At 53.6% G+C, this 19,845-nt stretch overlaps 2 protein-coding genes across 2 annotated transcripts; both read right to left on the bottom strand.

Annotated features, from left to right (window-relative positions):
* Positions 1-2,510: 2,510 nt before the first annotated feature.
* On the bottom strand, positions 2,511-9,941 carry VOLCADRAFT_107083 (uncharacterized protein; the record flags this gene model as incomplete). Its single annotated transcript, XM_002956052.1, has 11 exons — positions 2,511-2,669; positions 2,955-3,181; positions 3,730-3,875; positions 4,264-4,421; positions 4,718-4,762; positions 5,162-5,232; positions 5,519-5,692; positions 5,833-5,981; positions 8,116-8,255; positions 8,996-9,079; positions 9,933-9,941. 11 exons carry the CDS (start codon positions 9,939-9,941, stop codon positions 2,511-2,513), a joined length of 1,362 nt encoding a protein of 453 aa, XP_002956098.1.
* Positions 9,942-11,873: 1,932 nt separating this feature from the next.
* On the bottom strand, positions 11,874-19,393 carry VOLCADRAFT_107081 (uncharacterized protein; the record flags this gene model as incomplete). Its single annotated transcript, XM_002956051.1, has 13 exons — positions 11,874-13,798; positions 13,999-14,117; positions 14,538-14,580; positions 15,004-15,240; positions 15,492-15,655; positions 16,163-16,344; positions 16,443-16,493; positions 16,806-16,970; positions 17,669-17,806; positions 18,242-18,425; positions 18,699-18,872; positions 19,136-19,218; positions 19,307-19,393. The coding sequence occupies 13 exons, from the start codon at positions 19,391-19,393 to the stop codon at positions 13,563-13,565; spliced, it is 1,863 nt and encodes a 620-aa protein (XP_002956097.1). The 3' UTR covers positions 11,874-13,562.
* Between the last annotated feature and the right edge of the window lie 452 nt (positions 19,394-19,845).

The raw sequence follows: 19,845 nt of genomic DNA, 5'->3' as shown, positions 1-19,845 counted from the left end.
ATTGCTTACTTGAGGTCATCCATATGGAATTACCTAGAAATTAAAGTAAGATATAACGCCATGAACGCTAATCCAGATACGGAAAGTTACTACCTGGGTGGGGCCAGGTAGTAACTTTTTTGTGACAAGTTGCCAGGTAAATACATGGACATCAAGTTCAATTTATGTTCTTTCCTAATCTCTTGCTAACTCCTGCTAGTCCTCTGGATAGAGAACACGGTGTCCTGAGGAATTCCTTTATCCCCCGGCGAATCCTGCTTAATCCCGGTGGGATTTCCACTGCTGGGATTAGCACAGGGATTAACGCTAATCCCTGGCCTTAATCCATATTGGAAATACACCCTCGGGGCCGGCCCGAAGCCCTTTGTTCCCAAAAGGGTGGAAAGGCCAGAAATAGAGGGATAGCCTGAGCCATCTTTTACAACCAGTATTCTTAATGTCCTGGCTAGGGCCTTTCAACAGTGTGTGCGCACGCCCCCACCTAACCTCACACCGGATTCACCAAGGCTTGCCTTAATTTGGGCTGCGGTAAAACAATTTCACTCGTGATGAATACTTTACTTCATCTTAAATACTCCTGTGGATCTAGCTCCTGCCATTCAAGGCTCGCGTGCATTTCGGAAACTATACGGTATCAGACCAGCGAGCGATAATCCTGAGAGATAGCAGTATATTAACGAAGCGTTGCGGAATGCCCAGCTTCAACGCTTTCGTGGCAACGCTCTTCCTAACGGAAACCTGTACTTCACGCTACGTGCCTGCCTACCTCAAGCCATATATATAGGAGGATGCAATTTTCGAGCAACAAATGCAAGCAAAACTGGATCCGAGTGGTTACGACCGACCGTTCAGGGTTAGCTGCCTACCCAAGGAGTGTTCTCCATTTGTACATGCAACACCATTCTTATGCGCAGACCCTCATGCACGAGCGAAAATATACTTGCACCATAGGTGCTCATGTCATGCATCCTTGGCGTTGGTGAAAGACCAACGCTGGATCACTTTAGGATAGCACCACGTACCATCTCATACGTTACAGTAAACGATAACGCGAAAGGTGCTAGGGAGGACAAACCTCCAAGAGCCATGCAATATTTGTCTTGTCGGTTTTCTCCTTTTTTTGTGTTGGGTGTCGTTGAATCTGTCCCTCCATTTCATGACTTTACAGCGCAAGTCGCAGCCGCCACGTCTTGATTTAGGCGCATAAAGGTCCTTCTGCGCCAGATCTGGTGGTGTGCCACTGCTGCGAGTCAGCACCAGTCTCAGGAGAGCGTGAGCCTGCGTTCGTTCATGGTTCTCAATGGAGTCGTGTGACGTATCCATTGTAACACCAAAAATTCATTTAAAATTAGACTTGTTGTCGACGTCTGCTTAGGTCATGAATATGAGCCTGCTTGCGTCTTGATGGTCGTACGACTCGGTTCCGTTTACGTCGATCAATGCGTCTATTAGCAAGAGTACACTACGCACCGACAGTCCGCTTCTGCCCAAAACGAAAGGCATCCTCAAACAGCGAATTGATGCAAGGAGGTATGTACGTCAAAATGTCCCAGAACAAAAAATCAAGAGGTCATGTCTATGACGTCAACAGTCGGACAGGCTGCGAGTGTGTCGCAACTCCGCAAACACTTGCAATTATGCTTTTTCAGCGAGCTGATGCAGTGTTGGACGAAAAGAGTTTGTCCCAGCTGGCACCACAGCCCTTGAAAGCCAAATAACTGTGCCATCAAAGATCATGTGGGACAGCGTACAGCACATTTTTACCACAGCCCCCTTGCACTTCGCACCCATTTAAAGCTTGCGGGGCAGCGCACCATTGCAGCTCCTTCAAGGGAGCTTAGGCAGGCCCTACCCATCATCCACCACCTGCGCGCTCCGGACACGAAGCCTAATAGTTGATTACCAGTATCTGCCATTCATTGTGAGCAGGCAGACATCCAAGACCAATTACCTTTGCCAGTCAAGGGACGGTTTATCATAAGGCGCTCTCTGTCTTTGCAATGTGCGCAGCAACTGCGGCGCTATTCTTTGCTATACGCGTACAGAAGGATCACCTAACTAATACAGCAGTCACGCTTCCGCTATGCCTATACGCATGCACACTTGCAAACCGGTACGAGCAAACAATAAAAGATCTCTTTATTATGCTTGCAAAACCAATGTGACCAGCTATCGGTCCCTACATTAAGCAGTGAAACCCTTACAGCATGCTTTGCTTGCAGAAGCTGATGCCACGTCCGCGCCTTGCTTGCACGATGGGATACCTACTGGCTGCGCCTAGCTATCTTCGCAGCAACTTGCGCTGAAAAAACCCATTCCAGTCCATGACCGTATCCCAGCAGGCACATGGCCCCCTCACCTCGCCAGGCATATGCGGCCCGTCATCCTACCAGATATTCATCACTCGCTTGTTCACGCTCACGTACACAGCAGCCCTTGCGCATACACCTCCATGTCACGCCAAATCACGTACTTGCTTGGAAAAGGTATGTCACGGATGGGGACAAGTGTCAGCCGCCTGCGACCGATGTGTGATGTGCGCTCCAGGGCTCTGCTGCTGTTCCTTTTGCTGTAAGCAGCTTTGGTGTCGCCGCTGCCAGCTCGCATGGCTTGCTGCTCGCGCCTGCTGCTGAATCCCTAACTGGCTCGCTGTTGCTGGTGTCCTCTTGCTATGAGATCGGGCAGTGACGTGATAACGTGCGTCACGCACTTTCCGCCCTGCCCCCGCATACCCGTACACCTCCGCCCTCCCATGCATGTCCCGCCGAGTCTCTTGATTCCTGTACATGATGACCTCGTGAGCCGGCCTCACCTGCCATCAAAGCCCTCCTGGTTGGCTTGCTACAGGGGCCCTGCTGCAGAGGACACGCGCACGGGCCCCTGGCGTTCCATAGGCTCCTCGGGCGAACATACTCGTCCGTTCAGCGCCAGACAATTTCCTCCTGGCATCTCACCATGTCTCGATGGCACTTGCGCAGCTTGTCGCTAGCCATCCAGAGAGCCAGCTTGCTGAAGCCAGATCGGCTGGTCAGCATGCAGCGCGCGTGGGACATGATGTACAAATCGACGAAGATGCCGTTGAAAATTTCCGAAGAACTCTCCTGATGGTCGATATGGTGTGCTGTAATGTTCAGGGTCACAACCTTCTTTAGATGACCCTCCAGCACGAATTCCCGGAAGACTGCGCAGCAGAGTGAAAGAATGGGGCGATGTGGGGCAAACCAGGGCGTGGAACGTGGTGTTATAAACACATTCCATGCCGTCGCTTGGCATGGGGTGGGGTTTGCATGGATATCCGCCAGATATACCGATAAACGTTCCGTTCCAAGCCAGTAAACGCATGCTATATCAGGATATGGTTCCTTTGCCTCTGCGGAAAAGCTAGTTTCCGCAGAGGCAAACTAGCTTTCCGCAAAGGAAAAAGGATCATATCCTGATATAGCGTGCGTTTTATGAGCCCGCCTTCGTGCTACGTGCTAGAAAGGGGGTATCTTCGAAGAGATGCCCCACGTCGCTAAGAAGTGGGATCGCCGCAAAGACAAATTGAGGCGTGCGTTGCATATGTGGCCCCAAGTTTTAAAGATTTATCCCTCCAACACCCAGTACTACTGAACGGTCAAAGTGGGCATGCCGGGGCCCGCGACCGCAAAATCCCGCCTCAAGTTAGGCAGTTTCGTCGTCCTAAATCCCTATATCAACCGGGCTGGATGGAATGTCATGGCAACTCACTGTTGAAATCCGTAACCAGCAGCAAGCGCCGCTGCTCGAGGTCCACCCCCACTTCGCTAGCCAGCTTCTGTGCACAGTCCATTGTAGCCCGCAAATGCGATATCATCACCGGCTTCTCGTCGGGCCAGTCCGCGTCGAAATGCCGCCTGGCGCAAGGGGAGGTGGGACATGTGGTGCGATCAGGACCCCAAACTTGCTACAATTTCTGACCCGGCAATGCATGCAAGCAATAAAACGCGAGACACGGGCCCCATCACAGGCTGGACAAAGATGCGACTGATGACTAAGGATGAGCATTGTACATCTGAATTGGTGGTTGTGGTGAAGGCACCTGTAGACACAGGAACAGAAACGTCCCCCCAGTCCTCTACCTAGCCTCCCAACACAGGCCCCCAGGGCCCCGCCCGCGATCTTTGCGAAGGCAACGAGATATCAACAGTTAATGGCCAGCGGGAACCGGAATTGTGTGTTTAAATGGTACACCAGTATGGGATCCATGAACGGCGGCGCCGTAGGCACGGCCCCCTCACTCACCAATGCCATGCAAGGTAATCAACGGGAGACGGACCATACAACTGCCGCAAGCTCAGCTCTCCGCGTTCCACAATGGTAGAATTCAGCTTGAATAGAAAATTGTAGTAACAAGAACCAATATCCAACTTCTGAATGTAGTCCACAGGCGTTACACCAGCCTGCTTAGCCACGGGGCCGATCAGCGGGGTACGGTGAGGGGCGTGGTTGAGTGAGCCGAATGTCAGCTACGTACAATACAAGCAAAGACAATGGCACTTGCTTAATGCCACGTTGGAAGGAACCACCGATGTATTGGGGACACATGCGGCTCCGAAGGACAACATAACTCAGTTCGCAAGGCCACGTCTGACCAGGCTGTGACGCTTTCGCTTTTCATCGTAAACTGAAGTCACAAGAAGCGACGGATGTATACAGTGCCCCCTATGAAAACCCGCACGATCTCGCTCTACTTTACCATTGTGTTGATGTAGAAGTGCTGGTTCGTTGTGACGACATGCATCTGCGGACCAGAGGGAAATGGAGGTGCGTCACGCAACCCATCAAGCGCTGACCAAATCACGCGTGAAAGCCTGCTTTTTCTTCAGAGGCTTGCACACTTTGAACGGTTCCTGTGGAATGGCTCCGGGTGGCAGCTTGGGCTCGTCCCCTTCGTCTATCCTTTCCGCCATGACCCTTTTTCTGTCTAACCTCACACCTAACCAACCCTGAGCGTGCCACACCGATAGGGGCCCCATGCGCACACTGATAGCGTAGTACACACGCGTCCTGCAGCTGCTCCTCCAAAGTGAAAACTACGAAAGTCACGCAGTGCTAACTGTAAAGTGCAGAGATCCCCAAAGGTGTACATGAAGATACAGTAATGAGCCGTGCCTCCACCGCATAGGATTATGCTACCTGCCTTGGTGGCGTGGAATTTTTCAACAGCGTCGGGCCTCCCCTCGTAAACAGCAGCCCCGAAATCTGCTTCACCTGCTGGGTTGAAAAGGACACTTATTACCAGCCGAAACCCCTGGGTAGCAGACGCCAATCGCATTCAATCCCTCGCGGCTGGGGATGAAATGCCAAGAACACTGCGCGCAAGCTTAAGGGCGCGGTACACATACAGGGTACGATACAGGGCGCGGTGCACTACGGCAACGTAGCTGCTGGGTCGATATCCCCATTACACCCAAGGGCCCCTGGAACACCTATTGAACCAACTAACCACCATCACAGTTAACAAGTTCATGCACTAAGTGCCCGTTTTTCCACCCACTCAGAGTATTGTGTCCGACGAAGTAACCCGGTTCAAAGCCCGATAAGGTCCAGTCAATGTCGTTGGGAAGCAGGAAGTTTGTTAGGGGGGCAGGATGTGTCCAGTCGACCAATAAGATCTTCTTGTGCGCGATGGCCAAACGAAGAAGGAACATGGTACCCCGGATTCGATCACCTACGTGGGCACAAAGCGCGAGTAAACGCTCGGATATTGCGACTTGTGAAATAGGTTAAAATAGTAATTAACTGGTTGCAACTACCCTTCCAAACAACCGGCTGTGCGCGCGCGACTTGTGTGGAAAACTGTGACCGCACCTGTGCCCTGGCAACCATGTCCCCAGCAGGTTTGCACAAGGTACTGAGCATCCGGATGGTGTTTATTCGCATTATGAAAAGCCTTATAGTCCAAAAGGAGTGCCCGGTGTGGTTCGAGGCAGTCCTCAGGCTGGGCCAAGGCAACACAGCTGAACAAGAAGAAAACTAACACACACTGAATTGCAAGGGAAAATAATTGCATTTCCGTTTTTAGGGTAAGCAATCGGTAAGCAGATTAGTAAAGTCCAGGCGGTCACGAAGCAAAGGAGCCCTTACATGAAAATTACAAGTAATACGTGTGGCTACATCAGTGTGATCTGAAGTGTGCTAACATAACCGTGATCTGGGTACACTCAAAGTTACTGTAGCGACTCTGACCAACGTACAGGTCAACCAGCTGGTACTGCAGTGCTCGGGCCGAAACCTGTACTGCGGCTGCGAAACAGTTTCCGATTTTTAACCTTCCTGCAAAACCTCGCGAAACCTCCGGTAACTGTCGGAAACCTCGAAATGCTGCAATTTGTTATGTCTACCTCGTAAATGGGCCTTACGCGCCGAGGCGATACCCTCAGACAGCTCTCAGGTCTCGTCATCATCCGACTGTCACCTACCCAAAGGTCACATCGGCCTAGAAATGTATCCTTTGTGACCTATATGTCTTCTGTTTGCAAGGGTTGCAACTTGTATTCATGGGAGAGGGCTACAGAGGTATAGGGAAGTGTCACGGCATCTGAGGGTTTGCTGATTGGACTGTTCTGAGACAAGTGATCCCGGGGGTATTGGCAGAGGTTGCCCTGATCATCTTACATGAAGCCCCTTGGCTCAAAGAAAAAAACCAAGTCATGGGGTAAGCTATGTCCTCCGTAGCACTCACTCTCAGGCCGCAGCCAACCCCGTTGCCTGACAGGTTCGATGTTGGCGCGCACGTCTGTGAGACGCCCTTGCTTCAGGACTTGCAGGTAGTAAGTACTTCCAGCAGATGCTCAATGTTTTTTACTTGGTATTGTAGTCTGAATTGAACCAAAATGGTGTGGTCCTGGGGCCTGCCACCCTTGTTTTCGACTCGTTAGAGCTAAAACTCAACTCTGAGGTGCCTGGGTCACCGCTGGTCTGGTCTGGTCTGGTCTGGTTGCACCTTTGCATGTATAAAGGGACCGGGGATCGATACCTGGTCAAATCTCCAGCTTTGTTCGGGTAGGCTTAATAAACGCTGCTAAGTTGTGGAGATGAGGCCTAGTTGGCGGAGTAAGTTTCGCATGTTCAGATGGTGGTGATGGCTGATCTGTCTCTACGGATGTCGGGTGACTGGATGAGGAGGGGTTCAGATGGTCGGACCCAAACCGCCGTCGGTTGTACGGTATAATCGACTTTCAATATGGCTCCCGGCTTTGACGGAATCCCCCGCACTCGTGCGGCACTTGTAACTTATAACTTGCTAAGAAGTAAAATTATTTTTGACATTATAAGTATGAGGTCAAACTATCGCATGGTTTCGCAGGCCTAAATACCATGACGTACGCTTTGAAAACATGTTCCGTGTACGGCGCTTGCCGAAAAGGCCGGTAACTAATTTCGGCCTTTCCGGTGTTCCTGGACCTCTCTGCCGAAAACACGGAAACAGGTTTCGCAGGGTTTCCGTTTCGCAGAGATTCCGTTTTGGGCCGAGCACTGAGGTCAACAGACTGTACAGCAATCCAACACAGGCAAGGGCAAAGGAGCACTCGCTGCCCGAGGCAGTATGAGTTAATGGGTTTACGAGGTAAGAGCCCGCCAGAAGTAAACCCTGTTTTGTGGGTTTATGGAGCATTAGGCGGGTCTTTCTGAAGTTGTGAGATCATGGTCATCGTATGATGATCATGATCATCCCGCGCCCACGCTGCATTTACGCAGCAGATGTACGAAGGCGGATTTATCTTTACAGGTTAATGCACGTGCAAAAGCTCAAATGAACAGCCAATCCATCCCCACAGTAGCTGGCCGCCGAAAAGGCCTATCGAGATGCTGAAAATGCGCTTAAGCGAGTAGATGTATGTACTGTACTGTACAACATGACGGTTCGTGCCGTATTCCACAACAGCTACTCGAAGTCCCCGCACGCAAAATGTTAAATGACCTCAGGCGTGAGCTGTGTGTGGTGGCACGGGTCTCAGAACCGACCGCCGCAGCCCTTCAACAACGCCGGCAGCCGGTGGGTGAAGCCACCCAGCTGCTACGGCTGGGCCCCCTCCCCGCCGGCCCCTTGACGAAGCGCGGCATCTCCATCCACAACAGTGCCCTCGGCACCGCCTCGCCAACTTGCCGATGGGCGCCTTGCTCCCGGTGACCTCTGCGAACTGCTGTTCTGTTTTGCTCCTTGCTGTGCTAATCTGGACCCCTCCCTTGCCGCCAAAACCGGCCACCTTCATCTCCGCCAGCTGGCTCCGCTGCAAGATGCCAAAAGAAACCAGCACCAGCCGGCATGCGTTCTGCGTGCATTCGGCCTTGCACTCCGGCCACTCTAAACCCCAGCTCCACAGTCATCCCACTAGCTGTAAAGCGAGATGTGCGAAGGTAACTTCGCCTGGGCATGAAGTCGCGCTCTGCGGCAGAACCCCCGTCAAAATGCTGCCAGTCTGCTACTGCACTCACGAGTGCATGCTATCGGTAATGTCTGCTAACATCTATTGCGACCCGCAAACCCTCCAGGTGCGGCACCCGCGTCTCCAGCACGCTCAGTTCTGCAGACAGCTCCAGCCAAGCGATCTACGGGATGCCAAGCTCGGCTGACCAGCACCGCTGCACCTCCATGGGGCCCAAGCCAGCCCAAAGCCGGCACCACTAGCATTGTAAAGATAGTGGCCTCTAAAAAGGTAGGACAGTTCTCGGGGGGAGAAAACGGCGCAGTGAACTGCCCGCGCATCGCATCAGGTCCAAGTCGGCCATAGTGAAGCGCTTTTGACCCCATCCCAGACCGGCGAGCCACAGCGTAAGAGTTCTAAAGCTGAAGGCCCTTGATAGAATCCGTGGCCACGAGGAGGGAGTAATCACGACTGGCGGCATACCCTCGAACGGGAGCGGGGTATGGCAGCTCCAACGACCCGGGAGCACCAGGACTGCCCTTAGGGCCCAGGTCAGGACCAGGGAGCAGATGCCGCCCACCCGATGGGTGCGAATAGCTCTTGACCTGAATGCCATCGAACGAACTGCAAATCTCAAATAGCAAGACCCAAAGCAGGCCCCAATATCGGCCGGCGTCACACCCAATAATCTGCAAGGAGAGAGGCCGACCAGGTGGCCCCGAGCAACGATCGATACGCACTCTGGTCGCTGCCGGACGGCCTGTCGTACCCCTTGATGGGCGCCCCTTGGTGGCCAGCACCGTGGCTTCATAACGCCCTGTCAGCAGTGTCTTGTCACTCCCCCCCTCCAGCGCTTTCTGCCTCCCAACTGCAAGCTGGACCGTGAAGCGAGCCAACAGTGGTATCTGCGGTCCTTTTCCAACATATTTTACAGCATAAAATATGTGGCTGAGGAACTTGCTAGGGAATCGAGCCCACCCAGACGCAGCCTGCATGCCGCTTGCGGCCCGAACGTGCCGGAGTCTCTGCGCGCACTCCACGTCTGAACGCGCCTAAAGCATCAGTATTAATGACAAATAATATGTCTCCTGACGTATTCACGAGCATGTCGGTGTGTATGGGTATGTGCGTGAGGCAAACTGTACCGGAGGCATAGAGGGGGCGTATGCGAACCTTGTACAACCCAGCTGCCTCCGAGAGTACAATGCAATAAGAACAAACATCAAGCTTACAAGCTCGGGGCAACATTTCTGGGTGTTGCGGGATACCTGTGTAGTTAATGAACTCCCTAGCTAGCCACCAAGCACATAGGTGAGCATAGGGAGGTGAGCATAGGGACGTGAGCATAGGGTGGCAAGCAAAACTACAATACATCACAACGATGGCACATTCAGCGTGACAAAACAGATCGCCATCAGGGGTTTGAACATGGTCCCCCCACCGTGCTATCTGTCTGGCTCTATGTCGCCTAGGTGCCCAGCGCTAATGGGAGGGGCAGTGTTCAACATGATATGGACAGTCCATGTCCTATGTGAAACTTACCGTCTTCATTATACAATATGAAAATTTGCTAGCCTGCCTGAAGTCGCGTACGAACTTTCCTACGCGAGGAGCGAATGTACGGGACGAGCATGTGCCATGGAAACCTTTACATTTTCGTGCCTGACGAAAAGAGGTTATTGGTTTTCGTTCCTTACAATTACACGCCGCGGACCACACTCAGTTCCCATGAGCTTATCGTTGGGCAATATGCTTTTCATACTCCTATTTGCAGCGCTGGCGGCAGGCCAGGTTGATTTGTCCCGACAAGCTGGTCGTTATTGGAATGAGAGGGGGCTTGAAAATCCTCCGCGTCGCTTGCGCGAGCTTGCAGATTGGTCGTTGCTTTATTACAACACATCAACCGAAATGCGACCTGTTCTCTTGCTTACATTAGCGTCACCAGCAAGCATTCAACATGTGCTTCCATTTGTATTGGAGAACCTTGCAACCTTCGCTTCTCAAGATCAAATTGACACCAATGGTAACCCTTCAACAACGTTGGCTGAGCATACTTTGGTATCTACAACGAATATGTTTGCTCAGCAAGGGTGCGAAGGTCTAACTCAAACGTATCGCCATGTAAGTGGCCCACAACCGTATGCAACCTGCCTCGTCGGCACACACAGTGTTAGGACGAGGGGTTTGCAAATGGGATAAGCATGCATCCTCCCTGGGACATGGGTATTGCTTGAGACATCTCTTTGGCGTGTGGATTCCCATTTCCCCTCGTGCAATTCTTGCCTTGTACGGCACTAGTAGCGGTGCGGTGCGACCTATGCGACCCCTCTCTATGCAAAATGGCGGTTGCGTATCCGTTGAGGATTTAAGCATTCAGGATGACGCGGAGAGTTACATCTGTGATTGGTCACGGTATCTGTTTGCGACACGCACAGAAATGTTTTGAGCTCGACCATTCGTTCAATGAGGGGCTCCAAGATCATTTGGAGTTGAGCCGTGTAAAAGTGCTCGCGTACTCCGTCGGCCTTAGCAGGATCAAGGCTATGGTGGACTTGGTTTCCCTTGGTAAGCCATTGTCGCATCTTCGGGGGGGGAAGGCGAGGCCGGATAAAGAGGTATTTGTTCACGTTTTGGATGTTGCACCCAAGTGCAGGTTACGATCTTCTGTATTTCGATCTGCATCACTACTTTTTCAAGAATCCGCTGAAGTACTTGTACGGCTACACGACAGCACCCATAGTGGTGTCCTCCACACCTTCAAGCGCATGCCAGCTAGTGGCACCGCCCGACGGCTCACTGCCGGACGACCATCATCGTCTCGACATTGCGTTTGTGAGGAGCATTCCCAGCTCCTTCAGGTGCATGTACAACTGGCTGTATTGGAGTACACATGGGCAGCACGATGTCAGCGATAAACCTCTGGATCACCACACGTTCAGAAATGTCATGCAGGTAAAGATCACGTGGTGCAGCAGGTCCTGGAATGCGACTATTTGCGGGACTTCGCTGGGTGTTGTGAAATGCTCACAAAGGTTGCTGGCCCTCACCGTTTGCAGGAATGCATATCGTCGCTCGGGACCGATGTTCTCTCTGTGGGCTACCTGAACCCGGAGAACTTCCCTTCGGACTGCAGTGCAAGTTGTGGATGCCGTGCTGGATCACCGGTACAGCCGCTGCCAGATGGCAAATGTGAAAAGGTAAGCGGGTTCTTGTTAGATAAGATCGGCTTTGGGGTGTCACTGGCGGTAATGTAGGACTTTCATTTTGGCAATGTACGGACATTTCTGCGCGGCGAACTGTACCAGTGTTGTCTTGTTTGTCGTGTCTGGGTTGCGGATGCTGCACAATCTTTCGTTTGATTGTTTTTCACCAGGGTTTTGCCTTTAGGTATTATTATAAAGCTGAGGGCAGCTTTTGCGCTTAACGGTGTTTTTTTCCGTTTGGAACGTGTGTGCACTACAGGAGGTGATGGCGCAATGGGTTGGCATGACATTTTCATGCAGCGGGTCTGCGGACAAGTTGGGTGGCCTTTTGAAGAAATATGCCACCATGTATCGTGAGGCTGGTTTAGTGGTCGGAGCCTAAATGGTTCCCAGAGACCATGTTGGCGGCGCTGTTATGACCTACGCAGGGTTCGGCTTCAGGTGGCCATTAGGCTGGTGACTGAGCAGGTTTGAGAGCTTGTCAACGCCACACTTCACTTCAGGATAGTAACATCCCAACCGGGTTGCCATTTTTGTAACTGATGCAGGCAACTGATAATTAGACGCTTTTAGCAGCTTTCCACGCTGCGCTATCGTTCGTTGGAAGGGAACTGCGTGTGCGTTTCGCCTTACGTGACCAGCGAGATCATGTCTAACCTTTAAATGTTCCATGTACAATGCTGATCGCATGCCAGATATTCCAGACGGCTTGCTTGTACGAAAATGGTGGGGATCTTCTGTTCAGTGTTAGCGATTTCCGTGCCTTGGGCCGAGGTGCTTGCCTCCTGCTGTCACCTAGAGCGTTAGTGGCGGCAGGATTGCGGCTATCTGGCAATGCGCCTTTCCTGGATTGTGGAAAAGCGGACAATGGCCGCGTTACGTGAGCTACTTGATGATTTACTCCGCTCACTCGATGATTAGGGCAGGACTGAAACGTGTGCTGTGCGGGGCTCAGTTGCTTGAGGATGGTAAGCACCATTGTAGCATTTCTGGTTTGTGCAAGGACGTCGAACTGTCATAGTCCCGCTGCATTACCGCTTCCTCCGCCATGGAGCACTCGAGCCACGTCATTCGTTCTGCACGTTGGGAGCGGCACGCTCCATCGGTGGGATACCAATTAGGGCGAGACTTTGCGCGCATCGCATCACCAATTGTGGTGTAATCTAGTAGGTTTACACCAGGTTAATTGTCCTGGATAATTCGGAGACGCAGCCGCAAGGGTTTTGCGTCTTACCAAGTACACGGACATACTGGAACGCACAGTCGAGGTGTCTTTGCAAGAAGCTGCCTGTCTGTCCTCTCATGCGTCCAGCCAGGTCTAGTCGGTGCATATAAGACACCTGTCAGGTGTGTCCTTCAACCTGGCTGGAATCCACATTTGCCAGATTTAAGGACAGGGTTCCACTTTCAAAGCTTTTTCAGCTTTGCTGAAAGGGAGCCTTGAATTGGCAGGTCAGTAGTCCAAATTCAGTTCCACCTGATTTCCAACCCGCCCACTAAGCCAAAACTGGCTGCGACAGCCTCGGCACGGTAGTTTTGGCGTCAAGCACTCAAATCCTGCCATATCCACATCTTATGGATGTCCTTCCGTGTTCTTTAAGTGTATCAATACAAAGGACAAACTTTCACATCTCACTCAGATCGTGCTCCCTGCAAGTCTTGCTGAACGGAAAAGCTTCCATCCCTTGGGCCCCCCATCATCTGATCGTACGTTGCTCGACGAGATGAAAAAAAACTCCGTCATTAATTGCAGAGCTGCAGGTCTTGGACCCACGCTTGACGTATGTTGTCCATCACATACCTTCAGTGTAAGAAATTAAGAATGCGCTTCGCAGCAGTTCACATACCCACTTGTTGGCAACTCCATATGTACACAGTCAGTGCACCTAATGACCCCGATGCATCCCGAAACTCGCCATCAGTAATAGCGGAGATGCTTTCGGATGGCCGCCGGTGTTTGGCACCCGTTCTATACATGGACCGTGCCGGCGTACGTCACGTTATAGGATTTACGTACAAACGCGGAATCGGCTCCCGCCTGGTAGGTCCCCGGGCCAGGCGTAAATGTTGTTGAGGATTTGAAGCGGTCCGCCTGCGCGCTGAAGCCCGTCTTGGGTGGCGGTATGGTGGTAGGCTTGAAAGCTTGCGGGTCGCCGGGTATGTAGCGCCCTGGACCCGGTGTGGTCTTGGAAGCAAGTTCCATATCTGTAGTGGGCCGGAGACATGCAAGGGCGAAGCGGGGACGTGTGAACGCAAGGAATGGAGAACACCATCCCCATAAAGTCGCGCGCAGCGAGCGAATCCAGGCATGCATGCAAGGGCACGTTGACGATACATATACGCCACGCCATGCAGAACTCCATCACAAACCCTCCGGGATCAGCCGCAGATTATATTCAACTCACTCGCGCGATTCGATTCCGTGCCGAAGGGTGCTGCCTTGATGGGCGTGTTGCCATATCGCGATCTCCCCAGGGGCCGTTCCGGGTTATAGCAGCCGGGTCCTAGCCGCGTTGGATCACCCCTGCAGCGGTGGTTTGGCGGGTTTAGTAGCGAAGAGCCGGACGGTTAGCATGGGAGCGGCCATAACAGTCAACATCAGCGGGACGGAGGTCTCTCCAAAGTCGGTAGACGGCGCCAATCTTGTTACACCTTTGGAGTCCTCGATAGCTGAACGTGACATGCGACAACATGTATCGCTCGGTGTTTACTGAGACAAGAGTATAATGCAAGCCGTAATGTCAAGCCCAATTCCCCGGCTTAGCTACTGTGACAGAGCCACAGCCTCTTGTTTTGCTGTGCCGATAGCGCACTCCGCGCTACGTCCAAGCGCAAGGAGACTGTATGGTGCTATCTCAACCTGCACTTAGCGCTCGCGCGCTGCCTGTTTCTCGTAACGTAACCATGGGAAGCGCGAGGCGCGGCCACTTGACGCGAAACTTACTTGAGGGGGGTAGTCCCGTCAAAGTCTGAGAGGTCGGGTACCGCTGGTGGCGCAGTGACGGGTCGGAAGCGGCCGGTGCGGGAGGCGAAGTTTGATGTCCCGGAGCGAGCTGCGTACATGAAAACCCATGGTATGCGATGAGGTTGGATTTCCGGACACGTACAGAGCTATCTAGGAAAACCCAGGGAAGCAGCATTGCAGTTGGGTGTCAGCTCACAAGGACCCATTACTGCATTAGGCACCGCAAATCAACTAGCGCCTGATCGGCCGTGCACATGAAGCCAAGTGCGACATGGACTATTCGGAGACCACTGAAGTCCCGCTGGGAGGAAGTAGATGCCCAACAAAGGCCCGAAGGAAGGTGACATGTGCAACGCCATGCAATGCTAAGATGGACGGCCGACCGAATCTTGTTGCTTCCTGTTTCACCTAGGCCCTCAGCGACCGTCCACGTAGCACTTCCCACCTGTCTTTGCTGATGAAGTGACCCGCGGGTCGTAGTTGCCTGGCCCTGGCGTGACCCCTTCTGCCACTTCCCCGCTTGCCAGTACTCCTGGCACCACTAACCGCGCTGGCGATGAAGCACCCTTGTTGTATGCGAATCGCCCCGTGGAGGCTCCGAAAGCGCCCGCAGGGCGCGAGATTGAAGCCTTCTTGAATATATCGAACTCCAGAGTCGTCACGGCGTCTGGGTGGTAGTCGCCTGGTTGGTAAAGCAGGGGAAGAGGGGAACTGAGCAAACATCTTCTGCATCTCTTATATAAGAGTAAACGCGCCTCTTTCACTGCTTAATAAGAAAAAAGAAGTCATCATGAATTAACAGTTTGACGGCGGACGGCCATCTTTGTCCCAAGGAAGCCCACCATCTTGAATGCCCAGGTAACACCGGTGAAAACCCTCCCGGTACACAAGCGAACTTCTCCCCAACTCGGACACGCCGAGGCATAGACCCACCAGGTCCCGGGACCGCATTATCTGTTGGTCCAAATCGCAGCGATGTGGACAGGAAGGGCGTTGTGGCGTCCACGCTTCCTGCACCGCCATCTACCGCCATTGGTCTTCTTGAGGTGCCGGGCTTTCGGACCCGTGGATCCTCGTAGGCCCCGGGCCCAGGATTCCTGCACGGAACGACGTTTCCAGGGGGAAGCCGCCAACTATTAGGACAGTAGATGGAGAGGTTCTTGATCAGTGGCGCAGAGCACACGTTGCCACCAAACCCACGGCAACCGAATATGCGCACCTTGCCGGCGATGCGACGTAGTTGCAACACGCATGGGTTGCGCCGGATTCAGGATTACAATACATGCAGGTACCCCGAGGTTGGACGACCGACATCCAATGTCTTTCGTACACAGGCGGAGAGGCCAACACGGTTATCTGGCAGTGGCAGCGCCGCTTCGCGCACTCCGTTGCTAGCAGCCCATGGACCTAGCTGCCTCCATGTGCTACATGAGTTTTCCCCACATTGGCAGCGCAAGGTCAACCCCGGACTTCAAAACCCACATGGCTCCTACGCACTCGAAAAGAAATGCGAGCCACCAGGAACCCCCCTCAAGGACATTTGCAGGACCCGGGCACGCCACAACCCTCGCCCGCTCCTGCCCACCGTCAGCACTGTTGCCTACCTCCAGTATGTGGGTGCGGACTTCGCCTTGGTGGGGTCCATCTCCCAGATGCCCCGAGGCCCCGTGATTCCGAATCCGGGAGACACGGAGCGCAGGGCGCTGCCAGATGGGCTGCCGGTGGAGGCAGCTACAGGATCGGTGAGGTTGTTGTAATCTCCGGGGCCGGGTGAGGGATCAGGAAGCTGCAAACGGGCGGCAGGAGAAGGGGCAGAGCCGTACGTAAGAGCCGCTAAGAATGCAGATACACAGGCACAGAGATCAGGTAAATGTGGTAACTCACACTCGCGTGGGGATGCAAACGTGCACACACGGGCTTCCAGGACAGGGGAAGCTGAGGAGGAGGAGGAGGAGGAAATGGGCGAGAAAAGCACCGGGAACCCCCCGGCCCTGCAGCTGGACAGGAAACTGTGCAGGGCTCATCCTGCGAGGACCTGGTATGAAGCCGCATGCAACCCAGCATGTGGTACGTAGGACGTTTCCGAGGCCATCAGATAGCTGAACCTCTCGACGATGGCCATCAAGCAGCACGATACCCCGTTAACCTAATAAACAAAAAACCAGCCTTTTTCCAAAAACGATTGTTTTCGCTACATCGCTCATAATTTAGCACGTGGCGCTTGTGGCTGCCTTGACAACAACCCACCTTTTGCAGCGGCCGCGGGGCCTTGCTCACAAAGCTGCTGGTGCCCGTGGTCCCTCCGAACACCACCTCGACGCCCCCGATGGAAACCAGCAGCCCGGCACCGTGGCGCCGGGAACCCCCATCCGCTAGGTTGTATGTACCCACGCCGGGAGTGGCTGGGCCGTACTGTGGTGGCGGCGGGTGACGGGTAAGGGTAGGTCCAAGTTGCAGGTGGAACGGATCAGGCGAAATGCTAGTTGCATATGCTCTACAGGGAAAGCACATTCGCTGCTGCCCAAGTCCAGCCGTGTGTATGTGTGTGTTACGCCTCGGTTGTGTTACCCAGAGAAGTGGAACGAGCCCATCCGAGCCAGAGCCCAAGAGCCTAAGAGCCACAAGTTAGGTACAAGTCATAATGTAACGCAAAACGTTCTGGTATTCAAAAGCAATACGCACACGGGAAACAAGGACACTGGTCAGCTATGACTGTCTGCGTAGAGACGAGCGTGGAAGCCAAATATAACGTACCAGGTGGGCCAGTTTTGTTTCTCGGTGTCCATCATAACCATTATTAATGGACTACCAACAATCGGCAGCGCCATGAGTTGGATAGGAGCGTGACGTGGGGAGGCGCTGCTAAGGCCCTGGGCCTGGGCCAAGGCCCTGGGCCAGGGATACAGCAGACGGGTAAATATTGTATTTGCCCATCCATGCTCCCGGGTGATTCTGCTTCCCTAGGACCCTTTTCCACTGCTTTTGCCCGGGCTCCTCGACCTTTCGGCCATTATGGCTTGCCGGCCGTCTGCCCTACGCCACCATCCCAAACATATAATGGCCACGAGGCCAAAGGCCACGCGGCCCTGCGGGACTACCCCCGAACGCACCTGGTACAGGCGGCCGCTTTTGCTGTTGCTCCAGGAGGTTCCCGAGGGCCGCGGGAAGGGGCCAGTGCCTCCCAGCTCGTAAGCCCCTGGCCCAACCTTGTCTTGGCCCACGCCCGAGTACGGCTTCTCCGGAGATGACTGCACAGTACGACCATCCCAGGTAATAGCCAGAGCAACAGCCGCCGCCACAGCCGAGATACCGGATTTGCCGGAGCACCCGCCCGACAGGGGGGAGAATCGCACATGCATGCATGCATACAAGCACGCAGCAGGGAAACAGAAATCGCAGCCGACATCAGCACCAAAGCGGATGGAGCATGGTTGACTTTGGTTGGGTTGGCCAACTTTTGGCGGTCGTACACGGTCGGCATTACGAGAGCGCGGTGAGGCCGCGATGACACAGAAATCCATGGCATGTCCCCTGATATGCTCAAGAGCCCGTCCGTCATAAAGTTCACATTACTGGTATATGCTTGATAACCCCGATCCAACGCACATGTGTATCTCAACCACAGATTGACCATCCGTCACACAAATGACGGTGGCTGTGGGCATCAAACCCAATCAGCCCACCTGCAGGGTCAGGGTGCCATCCGGCTCCTCCTCATAGCCGTAGCTCTCTCCCCGGCCCGGCACCGAGGGGGCCGTGGGGCGCCGGTGCAGCATTTGCGACACACGGGCTGCGGCGTCCCTTCCCTGCGACCGGTAGCGATGCCCTCCCTTGACCCACTGGTTCCCGACGTCGTACGTACCCGGCCTGCGCATGATACAAGGGGAATAAAGGTGAATGCCAAGGGGGAAACAAGCGCCCAAGTGGTCTGAGCCCCGGCCAGTTTTGGCAGGCGCAGTTGCAAGAAGCCGCCAAGGGTCCTGAGGAGGCCGGGCTTAATCCCAGAGCCAGGCAGAAGTTGCAATGCTGCGGGCTCGTGGACTTAGTGCCAGTGCTGCCACCGTTCACAGCGTGCATGTAGAGAACCGTGGGGATTTACTTGCTGCAGCTGCATGTTACTTGCTGCAGCTGCATGCTTACCCTGGAATGGGTATCCGAGCGCGGCTGTCTGGGTCCGTGGGCAACCTGGGCACACCGCTCACAAAAGGTGAGGCGGGGCCAGTAATCCCAGTGGCTACGGGACCGCCGCCATTGACCCCGTACGCTCCTGGCCCGGGCGTAACTGCCGAAGTGGTGGGATTCAATGCCATTACCCTGCGACATGTTGGGAGGCAGGAGGACGGTCGGAAAGGTGAAACAAGGATGACATTATTGCCCACGCTGGAGCTACATGCACGTCAGGTTTGGGGGCAATTGGCAAGGGCAAGGATGAGCCCCCCCTCCACGTGTGGTGAGTGGCCGTGCGCTGCTGTGTGTGCTTTGGGTACGACCACCACTCCAAAACATATGCATGTGGATCCCAAAGCTCCGGATACCCACAGAGAGGCCAAGAACAAATATTGAGATGCGGAGCTTACCGTTCCGACGATGTGTGGAATGGAACTGGTGCCGGGTTTGTTTCCGGGTTACGCACAACTTCATACGCACCGGGTCCTATTGCCTGTGGGATTCCACCGACCATTCCACACTAGTTTAAGATGCACAAGAATGTTCACCTAAGGGGCTTTGGCCATAGGAACCGCCCTTACCGGCTGCGTGCCCACCAAATTACGCATCGCCGACCGTTCCGCTCGTGAAACAAAGCCTCCGGATGCAGCGGGCATCGCCTGAGACATTTTCGTAGATGTTTCAGCCTTCCTAGGATATCCTGTGATATATTCACTATATTATAATTACAAGGTCGTATTGGACAATAGTTGGCCGCAGTTTGCTTTATGGGTTGTTCAAAGCGAGGTAATGTCCTATGGACCGAAACCTATGGCATGCAGGAAGTTCTAAGCGGCCGTACCATAGCTGAGCCGTACGGCTTTTTTCCAAAATCAACTAGGGTGATCATCGAGTGGTCCAAGAACGACCTCAAACTCGTCAATGGATTAAAACAAAAACCGTGTTAAATCTGCGATGAAGTGTATTGAAGTTAATGGAAAGCTCTTGTGTTTAGATTTGACAAGAGAACCGAATACTTTGCCAGTTGCATGCGTTTGCAGCTGTGAAGACATTTTACAGCTATGTATCTACTTGTTATGATGGCTGTTGCTAAGGCTGGGAGCGAGATATATACGGCACA

Source organism: Volvox carteri, assembly GCF_000143455.1.
Source record: "Volvox carteri f. nagariensis unplaced genomic scaffold VOLCAscaffold_57, whole genome shotgun sequence".
Lineage (NCBI taxonomy): Eukaryota > Viridiplantae > Chlorophyta > Chlorophyceae > Chlamydomonadales > Volvocaceae > Volvox > Volvox carteri.
The sequence above is the reverse complement of the archived record's forward strand: the minus strand, read 5'-3'. Positions and strand labels throughout refer to the sequence as shown.